This window comes from Wallemia mellicola, assembly GCF_000263375.1.
Source record: "Wallemia mellicola CBS 633.66 unplaced genomic scaffold WALSEscaffold_6, whole genome shotgun sequence".
In the NCBI taxonomy this organism is placed as follows: Eukaryota; Fungi; Basidiomycota; class Wallemiomycetes; order Wallemiales; family Wallemiaceae; genus Wallemia; species Wallemia mellicola.
Genome location: NW_006531963.1, coordinates 480,285 through 496,897, shown reverse-complemented (window position 1 = coordinate 496,897; position 16,613 = coordinate 480,285). Strand labels below are relative to the sequence as shown.

Genomic DNA, 16,613 nt, shown 5'->3' with positions numbered 1-16,613 from the left:
CAAGGAATACAATAATACAAATTAATCGTTATAGGTAAATAATCTATCAATCATTATAACTGAAGACTCTATTAATAGGGTTTTTAGTCACTACTCCAGAAATAGCTTGACCGATAGAATTACGAGTACTACTTGGTGAAGATTTTGACGTATTTTCAGCTATCATAGATTTTGGTCTTGGGTGAGTCATACTACGCTGTTGATTAGGTTTACGAGGGTGGAAAAATGGGTGTTGGTTGTTTTTAACAGGTTCGAACCACTTAGGTGGTGGGTCGAATTTACCGTTTCGAGCACAGCGTTCAAGTGAGTCTTTTTGAGGATGGAAAAATGTCCTTAGTGCGGTATGTGAGCCTAAAAGGTTAGGATTTGATGATAACTTTGAATATGTCGGCGTCGGTGGCAGATCTTGACTACCTGCGGGTGTGAAATTACTGATAACAAGATGTGATTTCGCCGGGGCGGTCTGAGTTGTAGGTGTGCTAGTATTCTGTCGTGTTATCGCGCCCAAGGAACTAGTATAGCCTAACTTTGCTGCTAGATTATCTTGAAGGTTAGTAGTCGATAGACTATGTTGAGGTGAATCAGCTGCGTGTGCTACTGTTTTCGTATCCACGCTCGCCAAAGGAGAGGTCATTTTAAAAACTGATGGTGGTGCTTTCGAGGATGTTGTACTGGTGATTGATAATGGCCGAGGTGGTGCATTGAAAGCATAACTAGACGATGGCTTGGGAGTTTGTAAATCTTCAACTTCCGCTTCATTAGGTTGCACACTCAATTGCTTCAACTGGCTTGGAAGACTACTCAAATCCGGTTGGGATTGTGACTGTGTGAGCCGAGGTGACTCTGAGGGTGATTTCTCCGGTGTCTCATTAGCAGATGATGCAGATGTCCAACCTTCATCCTCTACCGCTTTACTATCGCTCTTACTCCTCGTCATTTTATGGGCCCGTGTTTTTGTACTGGTTTGGGTAGTATTACTAGCCGTGAAGCCAAGCGTACCACTATGACTAGATTAACTAAGTATTCCTAATCTGGTTTTATAGCTCACAGATGGTTCAGTTTTGAAGATTTTGAGCTACTTCTGCGTTTCAATTTCGGCATACGTCAATGTTCTGGTCCAACGCCCAAGATGGCTTCAGCGCGCTTGGATAAATTCCATAAAATACTAGAAAGTCCACAGATAGATATCACCAGTCTACAAAAGCTCAGCTGGGCTGGTGTGCCTAGCGCGTTGCGATCTACCGTTTGGCCCCTCTTATTAGGTTATCTGCCGACGAATAGTAGCAGGCGAGCTACTACTTTATCAAAGAAGCGTCAGGAATACGCGACAGCTGCACAAAATGCATTTGATCGCCCATTAGATGGTAAACTTTGGCATCAGATTGTTATTGACGTACCACGCACAAATCCGGGAAATCAACTTTGGCAGAGGGAAGCCGCACAGCGTTCCCTAGAGAGGATATTATACGTATGGTCAATTAGACATCCTGCCTCTGGTTATGTACAGGGTATTAACGATCTTGCAACTCCTTTCTATGAGGTTTACTTAAGTACTTACATCAATGGAGACGTCCAGGAATGCGATCCAAGTCAACTGAATGACGATCAGCTTTCAACTATCGAAGCTGATACCTTTTGGAGTCTCAGCAAACTCCTAGACGGTATACAGGACAACTATATCATCGCACAACCAGGTATAATGCGGCAAGTCAAACGCCTCAACGAATTAACACGAAAAGTGGATCCAGAACTTTCACAACATTTCGTTGAGCAAAATGTTGACTTCATACAGTTCAGTTTTCGCTGGATAAATTGTCTACTCATGCGTGAAGTAAAAATGGCGAATGTTATAAGAATGTGGGATACATATCTGGTGCGTATCATAATAAGGCAAGGAAAAGCTAACAACTCTCAGTCTGAGGGTACCGATAGCTTTAGTAGCTTTCATACATACGTTTGCCTAGCATTTCTGGTGAAATGGAGCAAAGATCTCAAGCAAATGGACTTTCAAGAGATTATAATGTTTCTTCAATCACCTCCAACTCAAACGTGGAATGACAACGATATCGAATTGCTTCTCTCTGAAGCATATCTCCTCAAAATGGTTTGGCACGATGCACGGTCACATATAAATTAAGCATATCCGCAAGTACACAAGTAATTTAGACATTAATTATATACCCTATTTTAATCAAATAAGAAACATTTATGCATGGAAAAGTTTTTGAGTGGTGAGTCTATAGTCAGTGGATGAAAGTATGCGCTATGCAATATTACTTTTTATTCTTTTTGCTTTTCTTGGAATTCTTTGTTGAGCTTTCTCCTTCAATGACTGTCGAGTGAGTTAGTTGTGGCAGCGAATGTGCTACTTTCTGACTTACATCTGACCATTGCATCTACATCATCCTGGCTAATATTGTTGGTTGTGGTGTTTGCAACGTTTGATTTCTTTCCGTTGGTAGTACCCTTCTTAATCTCATCATTTTTTTTCTGTTTTTCAGCTTCCTTCATTCTAGCTTCAACAACCTTTCTAGCATTTTGTTGAACTGGATCGCTGTTTACTCTAGCAATGTGTACTGCAGCGGCTGTGAGTTGGTTCAAAAAGGCAGTTGCATCTTTGTATTCTTGTGATTCTTTACCAACTGCTTCTTCGTAACCCTTGACGGCTTCCTTACATGCATTGATGGCTGGCTTAAGCTTCAACTGGTTAACACAGACATGTTGTTCTGCGACTCTTAATAACATAGTTGCACCAAAGAATGAGTAAACACCATAGATCTTAAATGCCAATTCCTTTGCGATCTCATACATCTTCAAACTTTCTTCAAATCTTCTTGCTTGTTGGAAAATGTTACCAACTGAAGAGTAAATTTGAATAATTTCTGGGTGATCACTACCATAAATACTTTGCCAAATATCAATGGCATAACGGAAGTATTTGAGTGAAGAGTGAATGTGACCAGCTGAAATTTCGAGATGAGCGAGGTTTTGAACAAAGCTGAGAGTTTCATAGTGATCAACACCAAGGGTACGTTCAGCGATAATAACAGCGTTTCTTTGTAATTTCAAACATTGTTCGTGTGCTTCAACATCAGTTTCTTCCTTTGAAGTACTTCTGATCATTTGGTGCTTAGAAACGACATAGCCATTGAATGCCTTAGCAACATCAGCATGAAGTGGAGTGTAAATTTGCTCAAAGAGGCTAACACCCTCATACATCAAATCCAAACCTGCTTCTCTGTTCTGAGCAATAGATTGTTGTTGACCTTCTGGGTTAATAAATCCTGCAGCACCAGTTTGGAATGCAAGTCTACCATGTTCAAATGCATCATCGCAAATTGTTGATCTTGGTGCTGAATCCTTAACAAGTGGAACAATTTCGAGTACATCTGATGGTGCAAATGTTGTTGATCTATCAAGGCCGCTGAGTGCTCTGTTTTGAGCTTGAGCGGCTGCCTTTGCTTTCTTCAATGCTTTCTTTGATGCATTGTTGTCGAGAGTAACCTCCTCTACCGTGTTTGCGACAACATCATCGAATCTATAATCCCTTAATTCTAATTGGAAACCAACTCGCAATGCTAATTCCCTTAGCATTTGTGATTTACGTAAGTTTTCGAAGTCTTGGTCCTCGAGTGAGTATCTGAATCTAATCGCGACTTCCTCTTGAATCTTTTGGCGCAATGATGAAGGTGTAAGGTTGAACCACTCGACATCCCCAGTGAGGATATCTTCACCAAAGTCATCCTTAGGTGATTCAGCTTTTGGATCAGCGTTGATTGAAGATCCCAATAAGCAATTAAGGAAGTGTGAAATAAGTGATTGTAAAACAGTGAAGTCGGTACCCTTCATGTATGTTCTCAAGATGTGTTTGGCAGATCTGAGGATCATTTCTTGCTTAACGATACCTTTGAAGCAATCAATAACACCAAATGCTGGACCAAGTATGCTCTTCTTGTTACGGTGTTGATTAGCAGCTTCGACGATTGCACCGAGGTATCTATTACATGTTTTAGCTGTTATAAAAAGATCTACTTCCCACAAACCTCATATTGACACCTTTTTGGTGCATAGCAGATGTAAGAGCGGAGCCATCAGCTGGAATATTGTTTCCGTGAACTACATCAAGAACGAGGAGCGGTATCAACGTTTCTGTGATATAAGCGCTAGCATTCTTGATCGCCTTGATGCTCTCATCATTCTCATCAGTGTCAATATCTGGGTTGAAAGTGAGAGTGCCGATTTGTGGAACAGAAATCTTTCCTTCGTTAATGGCTTTCTCAATGTCAGCACTGCTTGGAGGTGGTACAACATCCTCTTTGCTTTCTTCCTCGCTGTTAGTTTCCTGTTTCTCAGTTGGTTTAGGGAAGACACCCTTTTCGATACCCTCATTACGAGCGCGCTCTACGGCGTCTCTAGAGCGCTTTCTCAATTCATACTCTGAGTAAGCTTCGATAGCCTCCTGTCTGAGAACAGCAGGGTATGGGTAAGCAGGAGCATCTTTCTTAACGACATTTTCATCAAGACTGTCGACAGAAAGTTTACCGTCTTTCCATGCCAAGTCAGCGCATGCCATTCTTGATGGTTCGATGATGTATCTTCTACCATCACCACCAATCAAACCCTTCAAGTTAGTTGAGAATTCGACTTCTTCACCGTCAACTTTAACCTTCTTATTAGCAAAGCGGAGAGCACGAGAGACAGGTTCTAAGAGTTCAGCAAAGGTCTTGTCATACTTGATTTCTTTGGTACCCTTACCGTTGACTTCATCAATCCCGTAGACGACCTTGTTTGTGTCAGTCTTAACCTCTTCACCCTTGGCTTCTCTCTCTTGTTTCTTAAGAAGGCCTGGGATAATCGATTGTGCAAGCCAGCGCTTACCAGCGTAATCAACTGTAATACTTGCCAATACGTTCAGACCTGGGGCGTCAATAGTGTTGAGGAAGCGGTGATAGGTAATTTCTCTACTAGCCGCCTTTGCATCATCCACTAAAGTGTAAACAATGTTTGCATGGACGAAAACGTTTTCGTCTTGATGGTGTGGTGGTACTTCACCACGCTAAACATGTGTCAAACATCGACACGAAACGGTAGATATTTAAACTTACGCTGACAGCAATTACACCTCTAACAGCAGCTAAAGAAAAGTCTGCGTAAAGCTTTTGCAAGAGTTTTTCTCTAGTGATACGATCATGGTATGTGTTTACAGTGGACTCTTTTGTGGTTTGCAGCTCATCGTTCCAATCTCTGGCACCTTCCAAACCTTCCAAGGCGGTACTTCCGGTGAGCAAGTATGCAGATTGAGTACGAAGTCCATCAGGCAAATGCTGTGGGCGACCAACCAACCAAGGATGAGCTGGAAGAGCTTGAGGTATTTGGACGATCGCGAATGGATCTCTAGCAAGACTGAGAGTATCTGAAAAGATAGGAGTGAACTTAGTGTTGTAGAGATTGCTCAATTTGCTTGTCAAATCGAAAAGAGAGTGTGAGTGTGAGACACCACCAGTAACTTCATTGGCTGGTTTGAGACTACCATCGAATTGAGAGGAAGTGCACTTGTTGACATGGAAACCCTTCTTTGTGGCGGTGATGTGAAGAATTTCACCTTCGAGTGTCGTGAGTTGGAGATAGAGAACATGACCTTTCAAGCGACATTGTGGTGGTGGTGGGTTCCAATGACTGAGTGAGAAAGCTCTGACTGACTGTTGGAGTTCCTTATTTCTCTCCTTTGGCAAGTGCTTTGAAAGAGCTCTTGGAGCGCTAACATCGAATTGGCGGAAAGGGTGATCATCCTTCAAGTCAAGAGAAGCCTCCTCTTGTGCTGATGGTGGTTGTACGTAATCGATTACACTCAATCCAGATTCGATACCCAAGTTGGAAGTATCAGTTGAAGGGCCAACAGCGGCTTCTCTGAACCTTATAATGTGATGTCTGAGATCAATATCTGTGTAATCTTCTAAGACGACAAAGAGTTTCTTATCCTCTGATTTTTGCTTTTCAAGGACTTTGGCGACCTCAACATTGTCGCCTAAACGGTCCTTCGAAGGTACTTCCTTGCCATTCTCAAAATCGACGTCCCTGAAGCTGAATGCTCCTACATTGTAGCCCTCTGCAGACTCGTGTACTGCCTGGGCCAAATCTAGGCAGGTCTCCTTTGGGAGGGTCATTATCTCGATGACCTTTGGAGATTGCTGTGACTTCTTGCTTGTATTCTGCAGAGGCAGCACAATTGACAAGTTGAACTGAGCGAGATCTGCCTCTTCCATTTTGTCTTGGTGGTCTTCGGTTAAGGAAGAAGATGTGTGACTGTGACCGTATGATAGGTGGGCGAAAATATCTCGGAAATAAGTAAAACTTCGATTTTAGTAGTAAATTTCTAGTCATATTCTATAATCCCCATACCTTCTCATCTCTGCACCGTCAAGAAAATAAATGGCAGACGAACCAGATACATACGACGCTCAGAAGGAAGCTGCTGAGCAAGCTACACTCCCATACAAATGGTCTCAGACTATTTCTGATTTGGATATCACCGTTGATCTCCCTGCTGGCATACGTGCGAGAGATCTCAGCATTATTATTAAAAGGCGTAAACTTAGTATCGCTATTAAAGGCTCTGAAGCTATAGTAGACGGCACATTATTCGCAGATATCAAAGAGGAGGATTCAACTTGGTCTGTTTGTGAGTTAGTTACCATACCGAACATACCTATACTGATAATACAAAGCTGATGGCATGCTAAATGTACACTTTGAGAAGGTGTCACAAGCTGCATGGTGGCCTTGCGTAGTTGAGGGCGCCCCCAGGATCGACACTAAGAGAATCGTCCCTGAAAATAGCAAACTTAGCGACCTTGACGGCGAAACACGTGCTATGGTTGAGAAAATGATGTTTGACAATCGTCAGAAGGAGATGGGTCAACCAACGTCTGACCAGCTTAAGCAACAAGAGGTAAATACGCGTTTTACATGATATACCTATATATACTTACATAGCATTAAGATGCTTAGCAAAATACAATCAGCCAACCCAGATATGGACTTTTCGAAAGTTCAAATGCAGTAGTTGTGGAATAGGAAAAATTTCATACGCTCAAACGCCTTTTTATGATGTAAATAATGCATTAACAAAGAATCAAAGATGTTTTTCATTCATGACCCTCACTGGGAGCCTCCTTCTTTGATTGAATTCCTCTTCAGTTCTAATAACAGATCCTATCGACATGAAGAAACCAAAAGTTGCAGCAGAACTGAGCATATACTGTGATAAAGTACCCATAACACCTCTAGGACCTGGTCCAGCTCTTTTACACCATCAGATTGTAATATTACCGGTAACTTCTACGCACCTGATGATGGAGAATCCACCAAAGATAAAACCAATAGTCAAACCGACAGTAGATCCCATAAGAGCACCCATCTATACTTTGTGAGCAGACGAACCTCCCCTCGCGAAATCTCTCACCTTCACTGTGAGCACATTGTTAGTATAATAGCAAAATAAAGTATAGAAACTCACTCTTTTGGAACGTAGTTGGCTCAGCCATCCCAACTGCAGCTGGTGGTGGTGGTGGCATTTTTTGTTGACCGTCGAGAACAAACGTAGGTCTTCCACTTACCATCACGATAAAATGTCAGGCGTTAGGCTAAGATTAGCGAGGCATGGTATAGCCAACAGACCTTTCTATCATATTGTAGCAATTCCAGCACAGAAAGCTAGAAATGGACAACCACTCGAGAAGCTCGGAGAATACGACCCAACGCCTAGGATAAGAATAGCAGGTACTCCAGCTAGAAAATTAATAGAATGGAATAAGCAGCGTATTGATTATTGGTTGAGTGTCGGTGCCTTGCCTACCCAGCCAGTTACAAAGTTGTTGATGAGGGTACGTTCAATTACTTGATTCGTATAAACATATGTTAACACTATTGTAGGGCGGAATTATCCCAGAGAACAACAAATATCTGAAAAAAGCATCCCCACAGCCAAAATTACCACGGTCTTACAGTGAACCTTCTCCGATTCCTAATAGCAGTACAACAAAAGATTAAATGCATTTCATATTACAGTCCATATTACAATTTCCAATAAGTTATCCATTTGAGAACGTCGTCCTCGTCAAGCTGCTCGCAATTCCTCAATGTTTCTGAAACTTTGCAACTTCTCTTAGTAGACAGGCGAGGGTTACCTAATGCCTCAACATAATCTCTTCTCTCGTCTGACACTGTAGAATTACTGAAGAATTGTTTCAATTTCAATGCTGGCGTGTTGTTCATAGCATTGATAAGATCCTCTTCTTTTGTTGAACTTTCAATTTGGTTGAGTTCTTCCAACCATTGGTCATAACTAACGAGAGGTACGTGAATATGCGCTGCAGCTGCGCTCATTATTGTATTCCAAGATGTTGGATTTGGGTGCACCAGTGAGAATACTCCCTCGGACGCGCTCAAATCGAGTACAACGCGAGCAGCTATATCGACAGGTAGCCATGCTACATCATCGTTACCATTTGGTAGACAATTAAGCGAATCGGCGCTCCTAATTATGCTTGGTAGCCATTCATTACTATTCCAGCTACCAGAGGATCTACTTCCTGCTATTTGTCCTGAGCGAATAATAGTAGTCTGAAGGCCACTTTGTTTTGATGCTGCGGTTAACATCTAAATTTACATTAGTGAAAAATAATGATGTTAGATTAGCTACTTACTCTCTCACCGACATATTTAGATTCACCATAGCCCAAGCCTAGTGCTACATTCTCATCGAGCAATGTTTCCTCAGGCACATCCCTATCTTTCTTCCAGTTAGCTAGTACTCCGATCGAAGACAAAAAGCTGATCCTTGAATGATACTTTGTTAATATAGCAAAGTTCGTCAAATTGAGAAGACTCTGTAAATCACCTTCAAAGGATTCCAATGATAGGTTGAAGTTAACTCTCCATGCATTGTGTATTATACGTGTTACGCTGTTTTGCATATCCAAATTATCGAGTGGCTTGCTCGTGTCTGCTTCAACTAAGTGTACTTTGTAATTCGTAGCTATAGCCGGATCGAGGCCTCGACTCTCGAGTGCTTCCTTCTGGCGTTCTAATAAGGTCCTACCTGTGTGGCTTCTGTTCACTGCGTATACCTTCGTGCAACTTTCCAACATCACTAATTCGCTTAGAATATAGCTACCAAGACTACCTGTAGTACCAGTAACGAGATAAACGTCACCATCTTGTTTAATCTCTTTGGATGGCATATTTGCAAAACCAGTCGTGTACTTTTTTATCATGCGCTTAAAATCCTGTGAAGCAATCAAAGAAGAAGGTGATGTATCCTTATTTGATAATACGCTTTTTACGTATCTAATCAGATCAATCAAACGAGGATGTTCGAATACGACATTTTGACTAATCTTGTGTTTACAGTGAGAAGGCATAGCACCTCTGATCTTGTTCCTGATCATTGTAGCTTGGAGACTATCACAACCTTGACTGAAGAGGTCCATTGTACTGTTTACATTCGTTAATAATCCTTCAACAATATTCCTGAGTACATCTTGAGCATTCTCCAAAGTAAGTGAGTGATTATCAGATGTTGATTCATCTTCTGCACGTTTGTATAGATCTTCAATGTCATTTTCGTACATTTTCAAAGTTGCGACTCTTTTTACTACAGGGTTTATGTTAAGAAAATCTTCACGATTTAGTCATCACCACTTACCACTGCCTTTAGGTGTCATTTCAAATGGCCTGTCGGGATCTGAAACCATTATATAGTTTCTAAATATACGACTATGTTGTGGTGCAAATTGATTAGCACGGTTTACGCTATGCCATATAGTATCAATGAATGCTTCTTTGTTAGTCACAGGTGAAGCTGGTTCGATAATAACACCATTGACAGGCTTGGCTCTACCAAACATGACAGCACTTTTTACTTTCGGATCTGTTGTAAGAATAGCTTCAATTGGCCCTGGATTGGTTTTTTCACCGTTGAGTAACATAAGTTGATCATCTTTCCTTCCTATAACTCTAACCAGGTTACGATTATGAGGGTGTATTTCAACCAAATCATTAGTTGCAAAGCCATAAACATCATCCAGGTTACTTGCTGCTGGTTTGTGACTATCGCAGGCTAAAAATTGCAATTCGAATACGCCCTTTTCACCTTGCTCTTCTACAAAACGTGGTTTAGTATGTGGTGACAAAGTTATATATTGCCAATCCTTGCATGGATGTGTGAAAAAAGATGTTGTATGTCCACATTCTGTAGAACCATATTGATTTGATCTAGCGAAAGTTAATAGAAGCTCAGATGCAAATAAAATACGCACAAGTTGATACCTTGTCTAACTAGGTAATTTCCAACATCTTCACTCATAGGACTACCTCCAAACATCTATCAAGAAATGTGAGTAAGTGAAGATTTTCATTAATGTGTACCCACAACCGCATCCATCCCTTGTAGCACTTCAACACTCTGTGAATCATTACTCCAATCCTTTAAAGTAGATGCAGGTGCCATAACGAAATTAACATTACCCATAGCTTTCATGCCCTTCATTATATTATCAGATGTTGGAAAGACAGGAGGAGATTGGGCATCAAAGCAACCAACTATAAGACCAGTAGTGAATGGAATAGCTATCTGAAAGATACATCCCATCTATGGAGATATTAGAAAATATTTTATTTTCATTAATAAATCACCTACCGCGTGAAATGTAGGTAAACAGCCTGCAAATATGACCTTCTCGCATACATCAGAACCCCCATAAAGTGGTACTCTACCCCAATGCATGACATTTTTATTTGATTGAACTATAGCCTTTGGGTAGCTAGTCGAACCGGATGAATGTATAATGAGTGCAGGTGCATTTAGATCTTTCCGTGAGACGGAAAGAGGTGCGATTTTTGGTGGTTCACTTTCATTGTAAAGTGTACTTAATTTTGGCATGTTCGTCAATTGCACTTCTGGAGCATTCTTAGACGCGTTTTCAGCTAAGTTCTTCAATTGTTCATTTGTGGAGGTGTAGATAAGGTGTTTGCAATGTGTGACCTTAAGTAAGTGCTCGATAGCAGCAGGAGAGTTGCGATTGCTGATTGGGAATGGCTGTAAGGTAGAATTTAGTCGCGGTTCCTGTAATCAAAAAATCAACACACCACCAAGCCTGCTCTCATAGCAGCTAAAACCATTGTCGAATAAAGAATTGGTTCAGTTTCTAAAGTATGTAAGTAAAATAATGTATTTAACTTCGATACGCACCAGCTAAAATACCTAAAACATCGCCTTCTCGCGCGTTTTTTAAATTCTCATTCAAATATTCAACTCCTTTGTAAGCACCATAGGCTCTTTCCTTAAGTGTAAATCTCTTCCCTGATGCTGTTATAAGTGACACGTGTTCTGGTGATTGCGTTGTATGATAATCCATTATTTCTGGGATTGTGAGATTTGACTAATAAAGTTCATGTTAGAAGTGGGCGAAACTGCAGTCAGAAACATAACTCACACTTATTGGTGAACCATTAAATGTCGCTGAGTGGATACCTTGATGTTTTACATCCGCTAAAGCTCTGATGAAACTAGATGATCGTGTACGTGATAAGTTGGCCGATAATCCTTCTCTTCTCTCAATTGGTACTGTTAAAGTCGACATTACTGAGGATTCTCTTATACTTTAAGAAATATAAATGAAAGTAATAAAAGTATCGCAATTTTAGTCTACTTCCCCAATTGGACGGTCTTCTCGCCGTATTCGGATGTGGAGTTCTATTATCATTGATAACAGCTTATTTTGTAATATATTATAATTTCGAGTATTTTATTAAATAATATCACGTGATAGCTTGTATTATATATCCTAGAAGGTCATTCAACATCTAATGAAAATCTTCATCAACGGTCTAAACAAACGCATTAGGTAAAGTTAAAGTTATATTACATCGGTCGCAATCAATAAACCAAATGAAGTAATGAAACTTAATTTATGATCAAGTGGAGGGCAAGGTAACAATAAAATGTCAGAAATGTGTGGATGATATTTTTCGTTAAAAAATTCAAGAATTGAGTGAGTAAAGGGAAAATATTAGTTTGAAAAGGTCCACGAAAGTTTGAAGAGTTATAAAATAATGATGTGTAATCAATCAGGCTTCTGCATCACCCCTAATGCGTCTTTCTTTCTCATTCTCGAGCTGGGAGTAAAGAAGAATCAAAGCTTTCTCGTTAGCTTCTGGTGTCCCTATTATAGTGAAAAGTCTTTCACCTGTTTCATCGTGTGGTTGCTTTGCTATAATGATTTTGGCGGTTGATAATCTTCTGATTTCAGAAATTCTAGAGCCAGCTCTACCGATGATTGGTCCAACCATGTCTGAAGGAATAGAAATGTGTTGAGTTCGTACGTCACGAGGTTGAGGTAATGCAGAGTTTAATGATTGCATGTTAAAGTTGTCTGGTCGTCTGACTGAGTTGATTGATCTGATGGAGGAATTGTTGAATGAGCTATTGAATAAACTGTGTTCGTTAGGTGGAGCAGGTGTGTATAAGATGGTACCTGAGTACCTATCCCAGTCTTCCAAGAGGCATTTAGCAATATCATTGATGGCGATATGTATTGATTCGACTGTACCTTGCACTTCGACAATCCTTTCAGTAGATTGAGGGAGTAGCTCCTTTGAAGCAACCATTCTAACACCTGAAGTATCTTGAATCTGTTTTATTTTGATGCCCTGTCTACCTATGACGGTACCCATGAGGTTGTGTGAAATGAGCAATCTAATGGCCGTTGTCGCGGACGGAGGCGATTGTAAAGGAGCTGTTGATGGATTCAAAGGGTTGTCTAAGATTGTTTGAGCGATGATAGAGAATGCCTAATAGTTATTAGCTCGAGCTCCAATTACGTATACCAAGGACTCACATCAGCGATTGCGGAAGTTGAACCTGTAATAGACAAGACTCTCTCGTGTACGCCTGCTATAACTTTGCTCACGCCAGCTTTCACACCGGTTCTCTCCCTCAAGTCTGCGACGTTCTTACCCCCTTTACCGATAATGATACCAGCTGAGGTAGATTGAATAAATGGCTTGTAAAGAAGAATGCTGACGTACCTTCTTTGGTCGAGACTAAAGCTCTCAACGTAAGTGTGTCTATCTCGTCTGCGTTCTGCTGCTGAGGAGCTTGCGGGGTGGCTGATAGAATAATAAACAAAAAAAGACGTTTCTACTAAGATAATAACCCACGATTGTCTGACATTTTTAATTTCGTTGATGGGTGCACGATTCTAAGGCTTGCCTTGGGTCGATTCCGACGTTATCATAAATTATGTTTGTCGTTAAATCACGTTAGTAGAGTTCTATTCATATTTTATACACTAACTTATTTAAGTTTTCGGTAAAATTATGGGTACATCTCCTATAGTCATCGATATCTCTCTAATCTGCTATAGGTAACGAAACGAACCCTGAACTGATACAGCTACAATCTGGCCAGCTAAATTTAGTTAGGCCAAACAGCATAAAAGGCTCGAGGGAATGCATGTCCGTTTATTACTTTCCTCATTACAAAATCTAACGTCACTAGATATAAAGATGCCGTCGCGACAGTTAGGAGAACTACAAAAGAGTTCAACTACCAGGTTAGTTTACTGTAGCCTACTTCATTCTCTTATACTCATCTTTAGCTCGTTGTAACACGTGCATACGAGGAAGGTGAAGAGGAGTTGCTCGACGAAGACGAAGAGACAGACGATGAACGCGTTTTCTTAATCGATCCTACGCTCAAGTTCCATGACGCACAACACGAAGGTCAAGAAGCTTTCAGATGGGATGAACTCAATGGCGACGACGGCGATACTTGGGAGTTCGTTGTCGATTCAAACGTAGTAAATGCACCTACGTGCTCACTATTCCATTTGACCGTCTTGCAATGTATGTACGAGCGCGTACATGATAAATCATCACAAAGTGCTTCAGAACAGGACCTCGAAGAGTTCAGATTTAAACCAAATAGGCAGTCAGTATATCCAGATTTAAATAACAAAGATTTACCAGTTCAACCTGAGCAAGATGCTCCTGAAACAGATCAGGTAGAACAGCCTCCACAGCAAGAGGAAGAACCAGTAACAGAAATCCAACCAAACACCCTCGCCGAACACCTTCCAACTCCAGAGAAACCCGGTGAAGATTGGCAGCCCATCTTTTCATCTCATGCTGGCTTATTTATCTTTGATAAGGCGTCTGAACGCTTTCTCATGCAAGCCGAACACGTTGATATCGAGATTGTAGAAGCAGGCCGTTTCTTATGTGAGTTTAATTCGCTTCTTTTCATTCTGACTCACGTGTTGTTCTCAGACTGGCTTATCGTTAAGAACCCTGAGGATGGTCAACTTTGGCTCACTCAACCAATTGATTCAACAATGAACTCAAAAAACGACCTTGAAACAGGATCATTTATGTGGAATTACTACAACTCAGGTAAAACTCACACTTGGCTCCTCAGATTCTATGAAATTGATGAATTTGTGAAATTCTGCGAGAGATTTGCTCAGCACATGTGGGAACATCTCAATGAAACTAAATGGGAGAAAGCCAAGGACGACGAACAGAAGTTTGTTAAACAATCTCATGATCAGGATGTTGAAATGCTTGTCATCGAAGATGAGGAAGAAGAGGAGCCTGAAGAAGAAGAAGAGTTTGACGAACAATACCAAGATGAGCAAGATGAGGAAGAGGCAGAGAAGCTCATCAGGGGTGGCGCTGAAGAAGACTCTGACAATGAAGAACCAATCAGTAAGGATCCCAACTCTCTACTCTCCATGGGATACACAAATGATCGTTCATTTGTTGTACGTGGTAACAATATTGGTGTTTACAAGCAAGGTGATGATTCAGTTGACTTTGTTGGTAACATCAAAGATATTGCTCGTCCGAACGGGCAAATTTTCACGCCTTCACAGGTGAGTAGCTACTAAGGTTACGATATATTAGCTAATTTATTTAAAGATGATGCTTCACGGCCAAGATCGTACCATGGTTATGATGGATAAATCCAATAAAGGTGCCTTATACAACCTCGACATTGAAACAGGAAAGGTCGTTGACGAATGGAAGATGAATGAAGGCGTAAACGTCAACAACTTTTTGCCTGATGCTAAATTTGCTCAGATGACACCAAATCAGACATTCATCGGTACATCTCATAATGCTGTGTTCAGAGTCGATCCACGTCTCAATGGAAAGGAGAAGATGGTTGACTCTCAATACAAGCAATATGTTTCAAAGAATGACTTCTCTGCAGCAACCACTACAGCTTCAGGTAAACTTGCAATTGCGTCAAATAAAGGTGATATTAGATTATTTGATCAAATTGGTAAAAACGCAAAGACGCAGTTACCTGCACTTGGTGATCCTATCATTGGTATTGATGTAACAAGTGATGGTAGATGGATTATCGCAACCTGCAAGACCTATTTGCTTTTGATTGACACCTTAATTGGCGCTGGTAGATACCAAGGTGCATTAGGTTTCGATAGATCATTCCCGGCCGATGCAAAACCTATTCCTCATAGACTTCAATTGAAGCCAGAGCATGTTGCGTACATGGATGAAGAGATCAGTTTCACACCAGCTAAATTCAATCAAGGTGAAAGTATCGACGAGACTAATATCGTCACATCTACAGGCCCTTACGTTGTAACTTTCAACTTTAAGCGTATAAAGCAAGGTAAACTTGATGCGTACAAGATACAAAGATATGACGACAAGATTGTTGCAGATCAGTTCAAGTTTGGTGGTGATAGAAAGATCTTGGCAGTTCAACCACATAAAGTTATGCAGCTGGATAGACGTCAACTTAGTAGACCATCCAGGCAGTCAATCAGTACACCAACGAAATCACTCAAATCCCGTTCATCTATAGTTGATTCGAGGTATTAATCAGATAGTTTATAATGATATTTTACGATACTTTTTAATAATGCTTAATATGTTAGGCCTTGATGTTATATTCTTGTTGGAAATCAATGAATTCTTTCTCTTTAGTCTTGTATGCTTCGATTAATTGACTTAATGCTTGTTTTATCTGTTTGATTGTTAGTTGTAACGGGAATGTAATAGCATACATACACCGGTCAAGTTAGTCGTCAATGCTGGCAATACCTCATCGACAGTTCTTTCTGCTAAAGTACCACCAATCATTCTGAAGCATTTTCTATTAGGATCGACCTTCTTTGCTTCTTCTAACGTTTGCACGACTAGCAAATGCTCCTCTGCGTCTTGCTCAAGTTCACCAATCTTCTGAGCGACGGATTGTAGCTCATTCCTACGTCCATTGAATTCGATTGATATTTCTAAGGTATCTTAGTAAAAGTTGTCGTATATCCGATAATCGCACGAACCTTGATTAGACTTTTGCTTCTGATTAGACATATGGTATGGTACAAAGGAAGTAGAATGAGAGTGCCTGATTGTTTAAAGTTTATATTCACATTGTTGAATCTAGAGGCTAATTTTTAACTTTAACTGTAATCACGAGTATTATGACAATTTGACAAATTTTCACGCAGCTTAGAACTCACAATTGGAGAACAATTGAATTAATTTTTGTACTAATGAAGTAATTCAACATCTAATAT

General features: G+C 40.6%; 10 protein-coding genes across 10 annotated transcripts; 4 read left to right on the top strand and 6 right to left on the bottom strand.

Annotated features, from left to right (window-relative positions):
• Positions 1-226: 226 nt before the first annotated feature.
• WALSEDRAFT_32158 (hypothetical protein) lies at positions 227-1,142 on the bottom strand (the record flags this gene model as incomplete). Its single annotated transcript, XM_006957663.1, has 1 exon — positions 227-1,142. A coding segment is annotated over exon 1 (638 nt), but the record flags the coding sequence as incomplete, so codon positions are not given.
• WALSEDRAFT_68431 (RabGAP/TBC) lies at positions 1,130-2,229 on the top strand (the record flags this gene model as incomplete). The annotated part of the gene is made up of 2 exons (XM_006957662.1): positions 1,130-1,873; positions 1,916-2,229. 2 exons carry the CDS (start codon positions 1,130-1,132, stop codon positions 2,135-2,137), a joined length of 966 nt encoding a protein of 321 aa, XP_006957724.1. The 3' UTR covers positions 2,138-2,229.
• Positions 2,194-6,273, bottom strand: WALSEDRAFT_60091 (hypothetical protein). Its single transcript, XM_006957661.1, has 4 exons — positions 5,106-6,273; positions 4,044-5,056; positions 2,382-3,997; positions 2,194-2,332 (listed from the first exon to the last, which is right to left on the bottom strand). Exons 1-4 carry the CDS (start codon positions 6,261-6,263, stop codon positions 2,274-2,276), a joined length of 3,846 nt encoding a protein of 1,281 aa, XP_006957723.1. The 5' UTR covers positions 6,264-6,273; the 3' UTR covers positions 2,194-2,273.
• Positions 6,274-6,292: 19 nt separating this feature from the next.
• Positions 6,293-7,147, top strand: WALSEDRAFT_60090 (CS-domain-containing protein). The gene is made up of 3 exons (XM_006957660.1): positions 6,293-6,679; positions 6,726-6,949; positions 7,001-7,147. The coding sequence occupies exons 1-3, from the start codon at positions 6,430-6,432 to the stop codon at positions 7,061-7,063; spliced, it is 537 nt and encodes a 178-aa protein (XP_006957722.1). The 5' UTR covers positions 6,293-6,429; the 3' UTR covers positions 7,064-7,147.
• Positions 7,119-7,585, bottom strand: WALSEDRAFT_32155 (hypothetical protein). The gene is made up of 4 exons (XM_006957659.1): positions 7,517-7,585; positions 7,463-7,467; positions 7,347-7,417; positions 7,119-7,301 (listed from the first exon to the last, which is right to left on the bottom strand). The coding sequence occupies exons 1-4, from the start codon at positions 7,572-7,574 to the stop codon at positions 7,133-7,135; spliced, it is 303 nt and encodes a 100-aa protein (XP_006957721.1). The 5' UTR covers positions 7,575-7,585; the 3' UTR covers positions 7,119-7,132.
• A 36-nt stretch (positions 7,586-7,621) lies between these two features.
• On the top strand, positions 7,622-8,058 carry WALSEDRAFT_37328 (ribosomal protein S16). Its single transcript, XM_006957658.1, has 2 exons — positions 7,622-7,883; positions 7,933-8,058. The coding sequence occupies exons 1-2, from the start codon at positions 7,629-7,631 to the stop codon at positions 8,047-8,049; spliced, it is 372 nt and encodes a 123-aa protein (XP_006957720.1). The 5' UTR covers positions 7,622-7,628; the 3' UTR covers positions 8,050-8,058.
• Positions 8,052-11,642, bottom strand: WALSEDRAFT_68426 (acetyl-CoA synthetase-like protein; the record flags this gene model as incomplete). The annotated part of the gene is made up of 9 exons (XM_006957657.1): positions 8,052-8,658; positions 8,706-9,655; positions 9,707-10,275; positions 10,320-10,384; positions 10,433-10,651; positions 10,700-11,098; positions 11,149-11,207; positions 11,252-11,441; positions 11,496-11,642. The coding sequence occupies 9 exons, from the start codon at positions 11,640-11,642 to the stop codon at positions 8,074-8,076; spliced, it is 3,183 nt and encodes a 1,060-aa protein (XP_006957719.1). The 3' UTR covers positions 8,052-8,073.
• A 338-nt stretch (positions 11,643-11,980) lies between these two features.
• On the bottom strand, positions 11,981-13,246 carry WALSEDRAFT_60088 (eukaryotic type KH-domain (KH-domain type I)). The gene is made up of 4 exons (XM_006957656.1): positions 13,222-13,246; positions 13,090-13,170; positions 12,900-13,042; positions 11,981-12,852 (listed from the first exon to the last, which is right to left on the bottom strand). Exons 1-4 carry the CDS (start codon positions 13,232-13,234, stop codon positions 12,130-12,132), a joined length of 960 nt encoding a protein of 319 aa, XP_006957718.1. The 5' UTR covers positions 13,235-13,246; the 3' UTR covers positions 11,981-12,129.
• A 45-nt stretch (positions 13,247-13,291) lies between these two features.
• WALSEDRAFT_32153 (cytoplasm protein) lies at positions 13,292-16,328 on the top strand. Its single transcript, XM_006957655.1, has 8 exons — positions 13,292-13,322; positions 13,367-13,384; positions 13,428-13,518; positions 13,562-13,616; positions 13,662-14,283; positions 14,332-14,936; positions 14,983-16,060; positions 16,105-16,328. The coding sequence occupies exons 1-7, from the start codon at positions 13,304-13,306 to the stop codon at positions 15,913-15,915; spliced, it is 2,343 nt and encodes a 780-aa protein (XP_006957717.1). The 5' UTR covers positions 13,292-13,303; the 3' UTR covers positions 15,916-16,060; positions 16,105-16,328.
• Positions 14,981-16,419, bottom strand: WALSEDRAFT_37318 (Prefoldin). Its single transcript, XM_006957654.1, has 3 exons — positions 16,377-16,419; positions 16,105-16,328; positions 14,981-16,060 (listed from the first exon to the last, which is right to left on the bottom strand). Exons 1-3 carry the CDS (start codon positions 16,405-16,407, stop codon positions 15,968-15,970), a joined length of 348 nt encoding a protein of 115 aa, XP_006957716.1. The 5' UTR covers positions 16,408-16,419; the 3' UTR covers positions 14,981-15,967.
• Between the last annotated feature and the right edge of the window lie 194 nt (positions 16,420-16,613).